The sequence below is a fragment of the Haematobia irritans genome, chromosome 4 (assembly GCF_050003625.1).
Source record: "Haematobia irritans isolate KBUSLIRL chromosome 4, ASM5000362v1, whole genome shotgun sequence".
Taxonomy (NCBI): domain Eukaryota; kingdom Metazoa; phylum Arthropoda; class Insecta; order Diptera; family Muscidae; genus Haematobia; species Haematobia irritans.
In genome coordinates, this window is record NC_134400.1 from 78,854,719 (window position 1) to 78,874,223 (window position 19,505).

Genomic DNA, 19,505 nt, shown 5'->3' on the forward strand with positions numbered 1-19,505 from the left:
ATGTGACCGCCCCAAGGGAGGTCATAACGCCCAAAAATCATCAAGTGACTCAATTTCTTTTTGGAAAACGAGAATTACCGAACAAATCAGTCAATTTGCATTACAAAAAAGGTATGGATGTATAGAATTTTACATGTTTTTCCAATATTTGGTGTTTCATCAAAAGAACAAAGGGAAGAAAACAAATTAAAGCCAAATTTAAAAATCACTCAATTGCAGAAAAAGAAAAAGAGCCATCTACGGTGTGCAGACAAACTACAGCGCTGTGAATTTACTTTCGTTGGCTATACCAAGGTATATTTAGGAAGTAGTTGCAAGCTATCAGATGATTACAATTTTTTCATTTGAGCAGAACTTTGATTGTCGGTATCTGCTTAATGGCATAGGCGTAGCTAAAGGGGTTTTATGGGTTTTTCATCTCCCCCTACCAAATACCATTCAGTATTTCTTCAAATCATGATTATATATCATTCAATTAAATATTATGGTTTCTTCCCATCTATAAGAATTTATTTTTTCTCTTTTTGAGGTATCTTCACAATGGGCTCACATCGTAGCTTTTACCCCCTACGAAAATGTTGCTAGCTACGCCAATGTTTAATAGACCATTGTGACAAATAAAAATACAAATTCAAAATAAAATTATTTTATACCAAAAATTTTGAATTTTCAATTTGCTTTAAATTTATGACAGAAAAGTATCGAAATAAATTATCCTCATCATTGATGGTAAGAATTACTTCAATTATTCTTGTAGACCGTATCATATTTCGAAGCATACATCGATCATTTCCAGATTTTCTCTATTTTAAATTTCCAACTTGTTGAATATATTGTTAATTCAATTTGACTGACAATCAAAGTTTCAATATGGCGACTGACATTTTTGTTTTTGTAATACTAAAACTACCTTACTAAATCTGCCTTGGGCTATACCTTCCTTGGTCTATGGTAGTATGTGTGACGCAAATTGAAATTGGTGATGTCATATGTTTTTTTTAAGTTGAAATACAAATGAAATGAATGGAGACAGGCAAATACCCCTGTGGTGTTGGAGGTATCATTCTGCACAATGTAGTTGGTTCTTCGCCAATAATTTGGTATACTAACTCCTTTCTGCATACAAAGTAATCTATAAAAAAAACCATTTAAGAATTCTGAGAGTACCGTAATTCAACGGTGAAAAATAAAAAACAAAACGTATTTGTCAGTCTTTCTCTACGTTTGGTACGGATCGTTTTTGTTTCATATATTTGGTAAGTACGTCAATTGTTAGTTATATTAAGAAATTATAATATTTTTCTAAATTTTAGATTCCATTCCAGTGACCGAAGTTTCCCAATCAGCAACGCAATCCAATTTCAGAAAAAGGGTAACTTAAAATTGGAGCGGAACAACTCAAATTTATTATTTATTTAAGCCAAACTTTTTGTATTCATTTTTTTTCAAGGTTTATATTTTATACTAATTATTTTTATTAAATAAATAAAAACTTAATTAAAAAAAAAAACAAATATTTTTCTGAACTTTTGAAGTTATTTAAACATTTGACCATATATGATTACAATGTAATCGTTTAGGAACCATTGCTCAATGGTTTCGTTCTACTCACAACTCAAATAACTAAACAACTGGTTCCGATACGGTGAATCAGTAATCGAAATGGGGGCAATTCATACCCGCGTAGGACATGCCCATGTTAAATTCGCCACTCAAACCCATTGAACGTAATCAGAAGTAGAACTACTACACTTTACTCGATGTGTGGCTACATTCTGGAACAAAACTAGTTCCTTGTACCAGAACTCACAAAGTACTTTGTGAGTTCTGATTTGATTTTTAATTGTGTTCGTATACAATGTGTATGTAACCCTCTAAATATTAAACCACGATAGTAAGCCACTTTGTATGTTTTTAATTAATTTGTTTTTATTGCAAAAATATAAATATAACAAAAAACAAACTAAGTAACAGTAAATAATGTATATTTTATACATTTGCTATTAAAGACAGCGACTTAATGCTTCTGTCCAGAAATGAGGAATTAAGTTTCATTAGCAAAATATTTTCCTTTAGTTATCGACATTTCCGAGACTTTCACATATAGGATCCAAAATATTTTTCATATTTGGAGAGTGTATGTTAGAACATTAAATGATATTCCATCTTCTGTGACCAATCCAATGAAAGCTCTTAGCAATTTTTCTTTATTTAGTGCAACTTTTATTTGCTTCTTTTTTTTCCATTCTCATCTCTTTTTATTTGATGAATTTGTAAAAGATGCCGCTTTAGATTTGAAAGTTTTAATGATTTCATTGATCGATTACATTTTTTGTAAACAGCTTCACCAGTATCTTCATTGGTTTGAAAATATGACAACGGCGAATTACGCAGGGGAACAGTAGTTCTGTTGATTTAGAACTGAATCTCGTTTTTAAGGTTATTTGGGACGCTGAATCCAAATCTGCACTTGGTGTTTTTTTTCTATCAGCTAGATTTTGCAACAAATATGTATAATTTTCTGCAACAAATATGTATAATTTTGTGCCTTTTTTACAGATTTAGTTTTCACTTTAGTGAAGAAATTACGATTTTAGCGGCTAAACTCGAACCCACCTTTAAGGGGAAAAAGGAAAAAAAGCAACTAAAAAAATTACAAACATGTATTGAACTAACATGGTAAATGCAACATTTGGCATGACGCAAGCCAATTTCCTATCTTCCTCAAGTTTATTGTCTTTGTCTGCCAAAAAATTTAATGGAATGAAAACATTTATATAAAAGAACATTTGTTATTGCAAAGTAGGTTCTAAACTAAATTGAGTGACGCCGAAGCAAACTGTATGATATTTGAGAGAAGCGCCGATAAAAACTGCATGATATTAGAGAAATTTTCCCTCATTTTACAGTTACACGAGTTTTTGAAAAGAGCTGCTCATTTCGTTGGCACTTGTGAGCGGAGCTGTCATATCGGCACGCTCTTTTTAAAAAGTGCCGAGTTTCATGTGTGCTCCGGCACTCAAATAAAAAAGGTTTTGTTTTTTGTTTCTTCAGCTAATTTTTTGAATGAATTAGTAAGTTTTCTTTTAAAAATTGGCTTTCTTTTAACTAGAATATTTACGTTTTTATGACCTTTTAATCATCAAAATTACAGGTTTTAATACCTTATTTTAGTATTTCTTTAATCAAAATTTTTGGAAACCAATTTAATATTTTTAATGAAAAAACCACAATTTCAGAATAACTCCTTAACAATTTGGAAACATTTTTATTACTGCTTTGCTTATAATTTAATAGTGAATTGGTAAGTTTTCTCTAACTTTCTTTTAACCAGAATATTTAGTTTTTTAAGCTTATTATTATTTTTTAGATTTTTTGGAAACTAATTTAATGTTTTTATTTAATGTAAAAAATAAATATTCAATTTCCGAGTAAAACCAAATGAATTCGGACAACCTTTTATGTTTCCGCTCAGCGTCCAATTTAATAGAGAATTGGTAAATTTTATATTAAAACTTTGGGTTTTTACCTATAATATACCTATTTATCAATAACAACACAGTTTTATGAGTTAATATAGCTTACTTCATTATTACTCTAATTCTTTCCGGTACACATTTTATGAGATACGTTTATCTAAGAAAAGTTAAATTTCTTACACCATTTGATAAAATGACACCAAATATGGTAAGTTACAAGCTAATATAAAGAATTAAAAAAATTATATTTTATTACATGGTGTTAATTTTTAACAATTTTCATTACTCCTTCCATTTTTTTCAGCAAGATATGTGAAAATATACTTACGATGAATAAAAAACTAAGGAGAAGTTCATGTCCAAACAGCGAGTTAAAATAAACTACTTTCTTGTTCCACGTGGCAAAAAAAAAAAACATTGTCTTAAGAACTTTCATAATAAGTTTTTATAATAAAGTACTTTTGCTTAAAGAAAGTTTACTTTTAATGTATGGAAATTTTCATAATAGTATAACGGTTTGGTATTCTTTTAATTATTTAATTTCTCTGTAGCGTGGAATGATTGATTTAAAAATAGTTTAGTCGTCGGCATTTTAAAGAGACTGTTAATCTAATTTTATTATCGGGTTTCCTAAAAAATAATAAAGTTAACCAAAATAATACTGACTTTTTAACTTGGTAGGATTATACAAATCTTATAGTGTTGTAAAATTGAAGTAAAATACAATGCCATAGATGAACTAAAAGTTAAGAGAATTATAAACTAGACAAGTTGAAAAAAATCTTAAGGGCTAAATCATGGTCAATATTACTACAGTTTAGTTCATTTTGCAATGGAAAAGGGTTGATTGTTTTTTCAGTGTAGTTAAACTAAACCTAAATTTAACTTATTTTTATTGCAGAAAAATATTTGTTTGTAGTTAAGTTTTATTTTTCAAAATTTTCCACAGCCCAATGAAATTTTCCTTTTTGTATGTCTCAAATATTTTATGAACTAAACGTAGGTATAAAGTCCAATGGCCGTACACGTACATTCATTATGAACTAAAGCAAAAGAAAATTTTCTAAAAAAGTAAGACTGAACTACAGTATGGTTACAATGGTCATGATTTGGCGCCAATGAATTGATTCATTCCTTTTAGTTCATTTTTTCTCCTATTTTATGAGAGGTTATAATTTGGTGATTTGAAGTTAAAAAGTACACCAGGACATAAAATTGTCATGGTTTTAACAATGTTTTGTGGAAATCTCAAAATATGGAAATAAAATCACATATAAAATGTCAACAAACAGAAGGACGAATTCATTAAGTTTAAAAAATGTTCAGAATTATTGACAAAATCACTAGAAACCATCACATTACCATTATATGAAATTTGTAATGAAAATTAGAAGTTCAATAGCAAATAGTTATATGTGCATTGTACATCATTTACATTTTTTCGCTGAAGAGTGCACAGGCTCATTACAGTTTCGTTGTGAATAATAAATATAGGTTGTGGTGAGTTACATTTATATTCTTTCTTCTCTTTATCTCTTTGGTGAAAAATGCCTCGAGGAAGTGAACTTTCAGAGGAAGAACGCGGAAAAATTATCGGAATGGACCTAGCTGGCAAAAAAATTGGATAAATTGCATCGACAAATCGACACCGCAATACGATTAGCAATTTTTTTTTAAAATCCCACAAACTGTGGTTGTGCTTAACGCAGTGGGCGCATTCCAACCGTTGACCAAATGACAAAGCGACATATTCGCCATCTTGCTGCCAATGAAAATATGAGCTGCAGAGAAATAAAAGTAGAGTTGGGTCTGAATGTGACTAGACAACGAATTCAGCAAATTATCAAGCACGATATAGGACTAAAATACGAAAATATTATTCCGCGGTTAACACAACACCACAAAAATGCTCGTATTTCTTTTGCTGAAAAATACTAGTTTTGGTTATATTTAGCGACGAAAAAAATTCAGTTTGGATGGTCCTGATGGCCATCACAAATATTGGCGAGATTGTCGGTACCCTCGTCAAACTGGCTATAAACGCACCCACGAGGGCGGATCTCTTATGGTATGGGAAGTTTTTGGAGCATGAGGAAATTCTAAAATATGTTTTGTCCCCACTAAAATGAACGCAAAGATATACGAGGGCAGTTCGGAAACTTCTTAGCCTAGCACAAAAACTTACATCTCTGTTATGAACACATGTTAAATTTTGTTTCGATCTGGCAACTCCTTCATATAGAAACAGGTGTTCAAAAAAATTAGAAATGCGTGCTGTCATTAAATATTTACATAAAAAAGGTGAATGTGTTAGGAGAAAGTGCTCCTTCATATGCAATAGTAAACAAGTAACTAAAGTCTAAAGTCGGGCGGTGCCGACTATATTATACCCTTCACCCCTATGTAGGCCAAAATTTGTGTTACATCTCAACAACTTCACATTTGCTGGAAGCTATATAAAGGAGACAATTTGTTACTTCTACAAAATCTTTAGAATTAAAATTTAAATCGGCTAACGCTATCCAGTTAATTGGAGGAAACTTCCATTGAAAATGGGTCTAAAATGTGTAACAGTCTACCATATTTCCCCAACTCTGGTGTACGTGTATATGGGAGCTATATATAATCTGAACCGATTTTGACTAAATTTGACATGTATAGTTAGAATAATAATTCTGCTATCTATGCGAAATTTCACGTAAATGGGAGTATAACTTTGGCCCCCCTGGTCATATGAGTGCAAATAGGACGGAAGATATGGGAGCCATAAAAGGTGATACGGTCAAAATTTGGTCAATATAAACTTGACGTATTTCTTTCAATTTTGCTTTTAAAAAACCTGAACACCCCTCATTTTGAAGGTGTGTGTGTGTGTAGAATGTTGCTCCTATTTTGATTTTGGAATTTACTCTTCAGTTGTCAAAATGCCGTCTAAGCATTTGGTATTTGGTATTCTTAATGATGCTATTAAACGTACTCCTTATGCAAAATTTGAAGCAAATCAGGGCAAAACTCTGGCTTTTGAGGCCATATAAGTTCAAATCGGACGAAAGATATATATGGAGCTTTATCTAAATCTGAACCGATTTCAACCAAATTTGGCACAATTACCGATACTACTAAACGCACTCCTTGTACGAAATTTGAAGCAAATCACGGCAAACCCCTGGATTTTGAGGCCATATAAGTTCAAATCGGACGAAAGATATATATGGGAGCCATATCTAAATTTGAATCGATTTTGACCATAATTGGCACATACAATAGTATCGTTAAAAGTACCGCTTGTGCAAAATTTGAAGTAAGTCAGGGCAAAACTCTGGCTTTTGAGACCATATAAGTCCAAATCGGGCGAAAGATATATATATAGGAGCTATATCTAAATCTGAACCGATTTTAACAAAATTTGATACACTTAACGATACTATTAAACGTACTCCTTGTGCAAAATTTGAAGCAAGTCAGGGCAAAACTTTGGCTTTTGAGGCCATATAAGTCCAAATCGGACGAAAGATATATATATAGGAGCTATATCTAAATCTGAAGCGATTTTAACAAAATTTGACACACTTAACGATACTATTAAACGTACCCCTTGTGCAAAATGTGAAGCAAATCACGGCAAAACTCTGGCTTTTGTGGCCATATAAGTTCAAATCGGACGAAAGATATATATGGGAGCTATATCTAAATCTGAGCCGATTTCAATCAAATTTACCAAGCATTGGTAGAATGTCAATTCTACCCTCTGTGCAAAATTTCACGAAGATCGGTAGTAAACTTTGGCATCTGTGGTCATAAGAGTCTAAATCGGACGAAAGATATATATGGGAGCTATATCTAAATCTGAACCGATTTGGCTGATATTTTGCAAGATTTTCGAGATTCATAAAATATTTGGATGTACGGTATTTCAAGAAAATCGGTTGATAAACACGCTAACTATGACCAAATCGGGGATAAATATATATGGCAGCTATATCTAAATCTGAACCGATTTTTTCCAAAACCAATAGCGATTGTCTCTGTCCCAAGAAACGGCCCTATGCCAAATTTGAGGACGATCGGACTTAAATTGCGAGCTGTACTTTGTGCACAAAATTACATATACAGACAGACGGACGGACGGGCAGACAGACAGACGGACAGACGGACATCGCTAAATCGACTCAGAATTTAATTCTAAGCCGATCGGTATACTAAAAGATGGGTCTATGACCACTATTTCTTGGCTTTACATACAAATGCACAAACTTATTATACCCTGTACCACAGTAGTGGTGAAGGGTATAAAAATTGGGTTGCTGAATTTAAACGTGGTCGTACAAGCATTGAAAATGAACCACGTAGTGGACGTCCAAAAACAGCAACAACAGCAGAAATTGTAGCCAAAGTGCATGATATGGTATTAAATGACCGACGAATAAAAGAGCGTGAAATTGCTAATATCATGGGCATCTCAAATGATCGAATCCATTTAATTTTGCATGAAGAACTACAGATGAAAAAGCTTTCTGCAAGATGGGTGTCGCATTTGTTAACAGTCGATCAAAAACGCATATGAATGAACATTTCTCAAGCTTGTTTGGATCGTTTTAAGTGAAATAAAATGGATATTAAGCGTTGTTTCATAACTGTTGATGAGACATGGATCCACCACTATACTCCAGAGACAAAAGAACAATCCAAACAATGGACTGAAGCTGGAGGAAGTGCCCCAAAGAAGGCTAAAACAATTCAATCGGCTGGTTAGGTTATGACAATGGTTTTTTGGGACTTTGGGACAAAGGTATTTTATTGATTGACTATCTACAAAAAGGTAAAACAATAAATTCAGAGTACTATTGCAACCTTTTGGATCAATTAAATGTACAAATTCGAGAAAAACGTCCTGGCTTACAATACAAAAAAAAAAAAAATACTTTTTCATCAAGACAACGCACCAGCGCACAAGAGTGTTTTAACAATGGCTAAAATCAACGAATTAAAGTACGAGTTGCTTGACCACCCACCTTATTCTCCTGATTTAGCTCCCAGTGACTTTTACTTGTTCCCTAATCTAAAAAAAATCCTTGCTGGCAAGCGTTTTACCTCAAATGAAGATGCAATTACAGTTGTCGATTTATGGGAGAACAATTTAATATACTTTGCAGATGAGTTATATGGTGAAGTTTGGACTTTCCAACAAGATAATGCTCCCATCCATGTTGCATGCCCCACAAAAAACTTTTTTAAGTCTCGTGATATGCCTTTACTGGCCAGCGCTAAGTCCCGATCTAAATCCTATAGAAGATCTCTGGGGCATATTATCCGCTAAGGTATTTGCAAAGTCCAAGCAATATACAACACCCAAAGAACTGAAGTCTGCAACTACGTCGGAATGGGAAAAATCGATATGGCAACTCTGAACAACTTGGTATGTTCTGTGCCTCGCCGATTACAGAAAGTTCTAATAAATAAGGGCACTGCTATATCGTATTAGTTAATCAAACTATCTTAATTTTATTTTGACATATAGCTAAAATATAATTTTGCAAAATATTTATATTTTCTGTGACTAAAACTTTAAGTATGTATATAATTTTTTACGGGGATATATCTACCAAGCAAAAAAAGTATCGCCAAAAAGTAGTGAAAATGTTCTTTTTGGATCCGGAAGTGGTGTCAAATTGACGCAGAAGCGATGAATTTAACATGGGCTTGTCATAGGACGGATGTCCACCATTTCAACAGCCGCTGCACTGAGTTTGCATCACTTCTTAAGGTGTGAGGCGAATTCAGAGTTTTGGATGTCAAACAAGAAATTTTGTGATATTTTGACAAATAAATAATTTTTAATTTTTTTATGATTTGTAATGCATTATAACGCTTGTCTGGAACTTTTGTGATCAAATATTTTCAAAAATTCGAAATTTTTCTACAAAGGATTTAGAATTTTTTTCGGCTAAACTTAAATAATTTGTACCATTTAATTAATTCTTAATCTGTTTTCAACCTCTTTGAAACACAAAAAAAAAACAAGTATATACGGCCGTAAGTTCGGCCAGGTCGAATCTTATGTACCCTCCACCATGGATTGCGTAGGAACTTCTACTAAAGGCTGTCATCCACAATCGAATTAATTGGGTTGCGATAACACTTGCCGATGGCAAGGTATCGTAAAACTTTTTAACACTGTCTTCTAAATTGTAAGTTAGTCCATACGGGGTATATATTAAACAAAAAAAGGCCGATTAAATACGTATATAATATAGTTTGACAAAATTTTCTATAGAAATAAAAACTTGACAAATTTTTCTATAGAAATAAAATGTTGACAAAATTTTCTATGGAAGTAAAATGTTGACAAAATTTTGTATAGAAATAAAATGTTGACAAAATTTTCTACAGAAATAAATTTTTTACAAAATTTTCTATAAAAATAAAATTTTGACAAAACTTTCTATGGAAATAAAATTTTGACAAACATTTCTATAGAAATAAACGTTTGACACAACTTTCTATAGAAATGAAATTTTGACACAACTTTCTATAGTAATAAAATTTGACAAAATTTTCTATGGAAATAAAGTTTTGGTAGATTATTTTTGGCGATATGGACCAATTTTTGTGTAATAAGTCATCGGCTATATATAACTAAAGACCGATATTGACCAATTTTTACATGGCTGTTAGAGGCCATATATTGACAAAATGTACCAAATTTCAACCGCATCGGGTGACTTTTGCTATATATAATTATGGACCGATATGGACCAATTTTTGCATGGTTGTTAGATACCATATACTAACACCATGTACCAAATTTCAACTGGATCGGATGAATTTCGCTCCTCCAAGAGGCTCCTGAGGTCAAATCTGGGGATCGGTTTATATGGGAGCTATATATAATTATGAACCGATATGGACCAATTTTTGCATGGTTGTTAGAGACTATATACTAACACCACGTACTAAATTTCAATTGGATCGGATGAATTTTGCTCCCCCAAGAGGCTCCGGAGTTCAAATCTGGGGATCGGTTTATATGGGAGCTATATATAATTATGAACCGATATGGACCAATTTTTGCATGGTTGTTAGAGGCCGTATACTAACATCAGGTACCAGATTTCAACAGGATCGGATGAATTTTGCCCCTCCAAGAGGCTCCGGAGGTCAAATCTGGGGATCGGTTTATATGGGGCTATATAATTATGGACCGATATGGACCAATTTTTGCATGGTTGTTAGAGACCGTATACTAACATCAGGTACCACATTTCAACCGGATCGGATGAATTTTTCCCCTCCAAGAGGCTCCGGAGGTCAAATCTGGGGATCGGTTTATATGGGAGCTATATATAATTATGGACCGATATGGACCAATTTTTGCATGGTTGTTAGAGGCCGTATAGTAACATCAGGTACCAAATTTCAACCGGATCGGATGAATTTTGCTGCTCCGGGAGGCTCCCCAAGCCAAATTTGGGGATCGGTTTATATGGGGGCTATACGTAAACGTGGTCCGATATGGCCGATTTCCAATACCATCCGACCTACGTCAATGACAACTACTTGTGCCAAGTTTCAGGTCGATAGCTTGTTTCGTTCGGAAGTTAGCGTGATTTCCACAGACGGACGGACAGTCGGACGGACGGATGGACATGCTTAGATCGACCCAGAATTTCACCACGACCCAGAATATATATACTTTATGGGGTCTTAGAGCAATATTTCGATGTGTTACAAACGGAATGACAAAGTTAATATACCCCCATCCTATGGTGGAGGGTATAAAAAAATAAATTTCCCATTAAAAATATAAAAAAGCGAGTTATAAACAAATTGACCCAAACGAACTTCCTGTGCTGTTAAAATAAAGAACATCTTTGGGAGAGCATTTTTTGAAGTTCTTTTAAAGTTGTTCCTTGAGAAGAACTTCCAATTTTTTTTGCTGGGAAATTATGGACTGATATGGATAATTTTTTGGGGTGGTTGGTTGTTATCGATATGCACCATTGCCCATACACTGAAAAAAATATTGTCGTGAGGTCAAAGATTTCATGTCTTTAAAATACGAATGCAAATTTTGCTTAGCATAGAAGACGCATTTCTCTAGTATAAAGTTTTTTTCCTTGACCAAAGGTCGATAAACTTTTCAATGAAGTCCTATTGTCCTTATAATTAAAAATGGATATCATAACATGAAAGAAAAAATGTTTGGGCTAAGGTCAACTTGACTTTAATAATTTAGAAAAAATCTTTAAATTTAATGAAATTGTCTTTAAATTTGTTGTCTTTTTGCATCTTGACTACAAAGCAAAAAATCGTTCAAATATAGGACATGTTTTTCAACACTTTATTTTAAAGACTTTTTTACTTGAAACACAGCATAATTTCTACTAGAAGTCGAGTCTTAATTTGGAAAATAAAGTCGTCGTTAATTTGTTTTTAAAGGACTTTGATAGCATATGAAGAAAAAAAGCTGAAAAGGCGAAAAATTAAAATTTGCTTCCTAGAAGCAAGTACACAAAACCCGATTTTAAAAGAGAATTGTGTCTTAAAAGTATCCTTACTTGTATTCTCCGCTTCTTTGGCTCGGAATCAATAACAAATTTTTTAAAGTGAAGACAAAATCTTTGGAACCTGGTATGCTTTTTTTCAGTGTATCTACAATAAGAAGTAAGTGTGTAAAATTACAAGCCGTTATTACTTGTTATTCGGAGGCTAATAAGATTAGTAAAACAGCCCGGTTTAAGTGGCCGCCCGTTTTATTCCAGGCTCATTCAGACTAACCAGTCCATTGTGATACCACATTAACTAAAAATACCCATAGCATATAGACGACTCTAGTTTTTTACCGTTGAACTCACCCGATCATATTCTTCTGTGGTAGCAGCCTTATTGTCCGAAATACATAAGTAGACAGTAAAGGTCCGAAGGTCAGAGATTATAGATTTGAGGAAGATAGGAAATTAGCTACTGAGGAGATCGAACCATTTACCAGATTAGTTTAATACTCGAACCAAACGCATATACGACAAGTATTGACATAACATTAAAATGCAAATAAAAAGAAATTAAGTGCACGAAATAAATTTCCATAAAGGGGAAAATGTAATTTTTTTTGTTGTTGCCTAAAATTTAACATTGTTTCATTAAGAAAATTCAATTTTTCATTTAAAATATAAAAACGAAAAACAACAAAAAGATTACAACCATGTATTAAAGTAATGTGGTAAATGCAACATTTGGTATGACGCAAGCCAATTTCCTATCTTCCTCAAATCTATAATCTTTGATTTCGATTGCCTTTTGTTGTGCTTGTGTTTTCAAGCCATGCTGCCGTCGAACGATGTATTTGTTCGGTTTGTTTAGCGAAGCGCTGATGTTCTGCATGTTCTATAAAAAATCCAAGCCATTTGAAATCGCTTTCAAGCATACTTGTGCAGACCTTTAGTAGACAGCTTAGGCTAACATTTTCCCTTGAATCTCTACAACGACTCAGAAATTTACAACAATCCAGAGTAGAGTATATAATCTCATATGGTCTCACACCAACATTTCGATGCGTTACAAACATAATGACAAATTTTGTATACATGCAATTTTTTTGGAGTGTATCTCATGGTGTGAATACAAATTGTGCGGCTTATTTTGCTTCATGTTATTGGGTTAGTAGATCACATAAGCAAATAAATAAATAAATAATTGAATATGCCGTGGCGACCTACGGTACTCGTGGTCTTCCACCAACAGCTACACTTACCGAATAAAATGCAGAAGAGCCATAAAAATCGATAACTGTAATCCATTTTAGTCCATAGATTTTCAACTGTACAGGCCTTCGTCGCTTACGGGGTAGAGAGTACGCGTGCGCGTGCTGTTTTTTAATCACCTGTTTTTGGCTGATTGGCAATGCCTCACTCTCACTTCTGCGTCGTCAATTCAGGGTCGTTAACGCTGCCGCCGTCGTATATGCCATTTAGTAAATGCAATTGGAAGTTATGGACAAATTTCTCGATTGTCAATAGAAGTCGTACCTGTGCTTCTTACGAACTAGATAGTGGCATTTTGTGCGTCAATGGTTTACCTAAAATGAAAAACAAATGAGGACACGAATGATTAAATTGTTATAGTGTGTAATGTGATTGGTATGCGGTACTGAGGAAACTACCCGGCACTTTGACCCCAATAAATCGGAGTACAGACTTGGGCTAATTTCAATGTATCTCTTTACTATGATGATGAAATTGCTTCTTCCATACACTCTTACAAAAAATCGCTTCTGTAACATATACTCCCAAACATATTTTGCTTCAAGCATATACATTTTTGGGTATTGCCCAAACATTTATATGTTTGATCTCTACCAATATATAATATGTTTGAAAGCATATTGGTCTAAACAATATATGTTTGGGTAGTCTAAGTTCCAAACATTTTGTATTTTTGCATCCAAATTCAATAATGTTGTCTTCCAAAAAAACAATATGTATTATGTGACCATATAATATGTTTGGAAGCATTTTGCACCCAAAAATATTATATGCTTAAAAAAAATTCTCCCAAACAATATTGTGCTCAAAATTTTATTTATTTATTTATATATTTACAATCATAATGAATTATGAAAATAAACAGGTAATATAGGTGCTAACAACATAGGTTTTCGACCTGAATGCTCAAAATTTTGTTTCTGCCTAATTGTATATTCCCCCACATCTTTCTCACTTCCACGAGATTTTTTAGTACCTTTTTCTGTAATACAAACATTGTAGAAGAAATTATTCAATTTTATGATTTTTTTTATTTTAATTTTACCTTTTGCCGGACGGGGATTCGAACAGCGGACCACACAGTTTGTAAGGATCAAAGAAGTGCCTAATTGTATATTGCCTCACATTTTTTTCACTTCCATGAGTTTTTTTAGTTCTTAACACCTTTTTCTGTAATACAAACATTGTAGAAGAAATTATTAAATTTTATGATTTTTTTCCAATTTTACCTTTTGCCGGACGGGGATTCGAACAGCGGACCACACAGTTTGTAAGCCAGCACACTAACCACTGGGCTACGTAGCTGTTATGGTCATCAAGAGATAATTATCGTTATAAGTTATATTTATATAGCATAGCTTGCGGCGCCCACGAGCCGATGCAAACATAACATTGTTTAACAACATAACATTGTTAAACATACATTTGTTGACAGCGTGGAGCAGTGGTTGGTCGTTCGCCTTGCGTGACAGGGGTCCTGGGTTCGATCCCTGCTTCGACCAACACCATTTTTTCTTTTTTAAATATATTTTTTAACATATATTCCAGATTCGTTCGGAAGTTCCAGAAAGGTGTTCAGCATTACATACTATTATATTAAATTTTTAATACGAAGTTGTAAAGTGTGTTTTATAAAAGACTTAAAGTCAGAAAAGAAAAGTGCTTGATATAAACGAAATGGACTGAGTTCAAATCAAATATTATTTTTTTATTGCAACAATAAAAATTTTATAACAAATAAAGGTTTTTGTATACAAGTTTAAAATTTTCGAAGAAATTCAAAAACTCTTACAAAAGAAGAACGTGAATTCGAGTATATAAAAATATTTTTCCATCGAATCCTAAAGGTTGAATTACACACCATGCGTCAATCCGTGCGTTGATGGAAGGGTTGATTTTTTTCTGTTTGCGACATACTATTCGAGCTTTTGATATCAAAGAGAAATTTCAACTCTTCAATCATCGGACGCATAGTACGCATTGAACGCATGGTATGCAATTCTACCTTAAGGTTAACGATAACCATTCAAAAGCACATTATATTTAAATTCTAAACAGTAATTTTACAACAGCACATAAATTTATTGTGGTGTGAACAATTTTTTGCTAGCATGTAACACCATTAATTTAGAAATACAAATAGATATGAATTTTTATTAACGAATAATTTTGTACTTAATTTAATTCTTAAGGCCGGTATAAAGTTGGTATTATCGCGTTAAAATGACCATGTTTACCCTTTTACTTTTCTTTAATAATTTATTTTAAAGAAAATAAACTTATTCAATTGTTGCTTTGGATCTTTCCCCACCATGTTATAATACAATTTACCGGAAAAAGTTGTAATGTTATTCTGGTTTTGCCGCTAAAATGAGAAATAATTTTAGCGGCAAAACTCGACCTCAATGCCCGCTTTTCTTTTCGAAAAATCCGTCAACTCCTCTTGGACTACTCATTAATAAAGAGGAACTAATCTTTGTTTTTATAGATCTTCAAAGGTCGATACTTTCAATGAAGTCGTGTTGTCGTTATAATTAAGTGATTTGACTTAAAAATGGGTATCATAACATGAAAGAACAAATTTTGGACTAAGGTCAACTTGACTTTAATAATTCAGAAAAATTCTTTAAAATTAATGAAATTGTCTTTAAATTTGTTGCATTTTTGCATCTTGACTACAAGGCAAAAATCATTCAAAAATAGGATATGTTTTTCAATACTTTATTTTAAAGGCATTTTTTACTTGAAACATAGCATAATTTCTACTGGAAGTCTTGTTTTTAACGGACATTTTATAGCATATGAAAAAAAGCTGAAAAAGCGAAAAATTGAAATGTGCTTCGTAGAGTCAAGTACACAAAACCCCATTTAAAAGAGAATTGTGTCTTAAAAGCATCCTTACTTGTATTCTCCGCTTCTTTGGTTCGGAATCAATACAAAAATTGTTAAAGTGGAGACACAATCTTTGGAACCGGACATGCTTTTTGTTCAGTGTATAGTGCCCTTTCGTTAGTTTTTATGAAGATCCCTTTAATTACCTTTGTTTGAATATTTTGACTTACTCGTCCTACGTTCCGATTTGTTTTGACGAAACAAAAAAATTGTGCCCGTAATGCGAAAATGATAAACAAAACTCATGCTCTTTTTTTCAAATATATTTTATCTTGTTTCCGAATGAATTTTCTCTCCGAATACTCATTTTAATATTTTACTTAAGCATATACAATTTTTGGCAAAGTATTATATCACAACATATATATGTTTACTCATAATATGTAAATGTATACCTGTTTATATTCACACGTAGTATTTTTCCTATATATAATGAAAATTTCTTTGTGTATATATATTTGTAATGCGCCAATTGGTTACTTTCATTATTTTACTTCCAGCATACACTTTGTCTCTCTTTGTAAACACATATATGTTTATGGGCTATTTCTAAATTAATATATGTTTGAATCCAAGCATATTATATTTACAAACATTTTATGTCCCAAACATAATATGTTCTAACATATTAACATATATGTCCCAAACATATTATGCTAGTTTATGAACATTATATGTTTGCACTCAAAAATATTGTGTTTAAAAATTTGAGTTCCAAACATATAATGTTTATACCCAAACATATGAAAAACAGTCTTTTTCGTCCGTGCATGTTCTTAAAAGCCTTTGTTTATTCTTTATACCCTAAACCACATAGTGGTCAGGGTATAATAAGTTTGATCGGCCAAAAAATGTGCCTACCAGAAATATTGATTTTAGACCCCATAAAATATATACCGATCGACTCAGAATCACCTCCTGAGTCGATCTAGCGCTTGGTGTCCGTCCGTCCGTCCGTCTGTCCATGTATTTGTTGTTCACAGGATTCCGGTCGCAATTATTAACCGATTTGGATGAAATTTGCTAGAGGGTGTTTTTTGGGCACAAGGACGAACGCTATTGAATTTGGAAGAAATCGGATCAAATTTATATATAGCTCCCATATATATGTATCGCCCGATTTCGACAAATGGTGTCACGTTGCGCTTTTTTACAAACCGATCGTCATCAAATTTTGCACATAGTAAAGTTTTTTATCACCCTTTAAGTCTGCAAAATTTCATCGAAATCGGTTCAGATTTAGATATAGCTCCCATATATATGTATCGCCCGATTTTGCCAAATTTGGCCGTAAAACACCTATTTATCAAACGATCGTAACCAAGGTTGGCTTAATGTAATCTTCTATAGCACTAACTGTATGTGCTAAATTTAATCGAAATCGGTTCAAATTTAGATATAGCTCCCATATATATGTATCGATCTATTTTGAAAAATTTGCCCCTAATAACCTTATTTTTGACCATAGGGGCCTCATTTATTAAGTGATCGTACTCAAATTTTACACAAAGTGACCTTCTGTGGTATCAATCATACTTGCAAAATATTATACAAATTGGTTCAGATTTAGATATAGGTCCCATATATATGCATCGCTCGATTTTGTCATATTTGGCCATAATACTCTTATTTATTAACCTATGTTATTCAAATTTCAAATTTTGATGTACTAGCTGATCGTATTTAGACTTACATGTAGCTCTTACATAAATCTATTGCCCTATTTGCAGAAATTTAAATTTATTACCCACAACTAAACTTTTTATACCCTAAACCACATAGTGGTCAGGGTATAATAAGTTTGATCGGCCAAAAAATGTGCCTAGGTTAGGTTAGGTTAGGTTAAAGTGGCAGCCCGATTAAGATTCAGGCTCACTTAGACTATTCAGTCCATTGTGATACCACATTAACTAAAAGTACCTATTACATATGGGCACTTCTAGTTTTAACCGCTGAACCTTCTTGATTATTTTTCTTTGTTGAACCAACCAGATTGTTCCAAAAACATTAGCAGACTGCTTAAGTTAACGTTTTCCAGATCCGCCAGTAATCTGAAGCTATATGCTCCTAAAAGTTGCTTGCGCTTTACACAAAATGCAGGACACTCACACAAGAGGTGTTTAATTGATTCTTTTTCCTCCGCATCATGACAGCTCATACAATAGTCATTATACTTCGCGCCAATAGTTTTTGCAAAATCTCCTATCAGGCAGCGACCCGTTATAGCAGATATCAGGAGTGATATCTGACGTCTCGAGAACATTAGCATATCTAGTGTGCGGTTTAAGTTGAAATGGGACCATATTTGCTTGGTGTCGTTACAACCTTTGCAGTTCTCCCATCGAACATTTGCCATCATAACAGCCTTCTCACGCAGCATGAGCTTGCAGGTAGCTAGGGACATACCAACAAATTCTAGTTCCCCTAGAATATGTAAGGTAGTCCCTAGCCTTGCCAACTCATCCGCTTCGCAGTTCCCCGGTATGTTCCTATGGCCAGGCACCCATATTAGGTGAATATTGTACGGCTCAGCCATCTCATTGAGAGATTTGCGGCAATCTATGGCCGTTTTCGAGTTGAGGAACACAGAGTCCAAGGATTTTATTGCAGGTTGACTGTCTGAGTATATATTAATGCCCACATTTTTTGGAACATTACTTCTCAGCCAATTCGCCACCTCCCTTATTGCTAATATTTCAGCCTGAAAAACACTACAGTGATTAGGTAATCTTTTCGCTATTTGAAGTTCCAGATCATTAGAATATACTCCGAATCCCACTTGTCCATCCAATTTGGAGCCATCAGTGTAGAAATCTATATATTCTTTATTCCCCGGGGTCTGTGTGCACCACGCCTCACTGTTGGGGATTAGAGTCTCAAACTTTTTGTCGAAAAGTGGACTTGCCAAAGTGTAATCCACTACGTTAGGCACATCTGACATTATTTTGAGGACAGAACTGTGACCGTAACCTTTTTCCGACCACAGCGATAGTTCGCGCAACCGCACAGCCGTTGTTGCAGCTGACTGTTTGGCCAAAATGTCTAAAGGCAATAGATGCAGCATGACATTAAGGGAATTTTTTCCTGTCTTGCTGAATGCGCCTGAAATACACAAACACGCCATACGCTGAACTTTATCTAAACCAGTCGGTTTCTGAAGTGCCGGCCACCAGACTACAACACCATATAGCATTATAGGTCTAACCACTGCCGTGTATAGCCAATGCACAATGTTTGGTTTTAGTCCCCACTTTTTTCCTATTGCTTTTTTGCACGAGTACAAGGCTACAGTTGCCTTCCTCGCCCTTTCTTCAATATTAAGCTTAAAGTTCAGCTTCCTGTCCAAAATAACGCCAAAATGTGCCTACCAGAA

The 19,505-nt window shown here is 33.6% G+C and overlaps 1 protein-coding gene across 3 annotated transcripts in view; it reads right to left on the reverse strand.

Annotated features, from left to right (window-relative positions):
* Window positions 1-19,505, reverse strand: part of ckd (cracked) — a 129,766-nt gene that overhangs the window by 19,939 nt on the left and 90,322 nt on the right. For all 3 annotated transcript variants that reach the window (XM_075305012.1, XM_075305014.1, XM_075305013.1), the window contains one exon: window positions 13,231-13,554. In XM_075305012.1, the coding sequence (XP_075161127.1) occupies window positions 13,231-13,276 (46 nt within the window). In that variant the 5' untranslated portion in view covers window positions 13,277-13,554. The remainder of the gene's footprint in view (window positions 1-13,230; window positions 13,555-19,505) is intronic.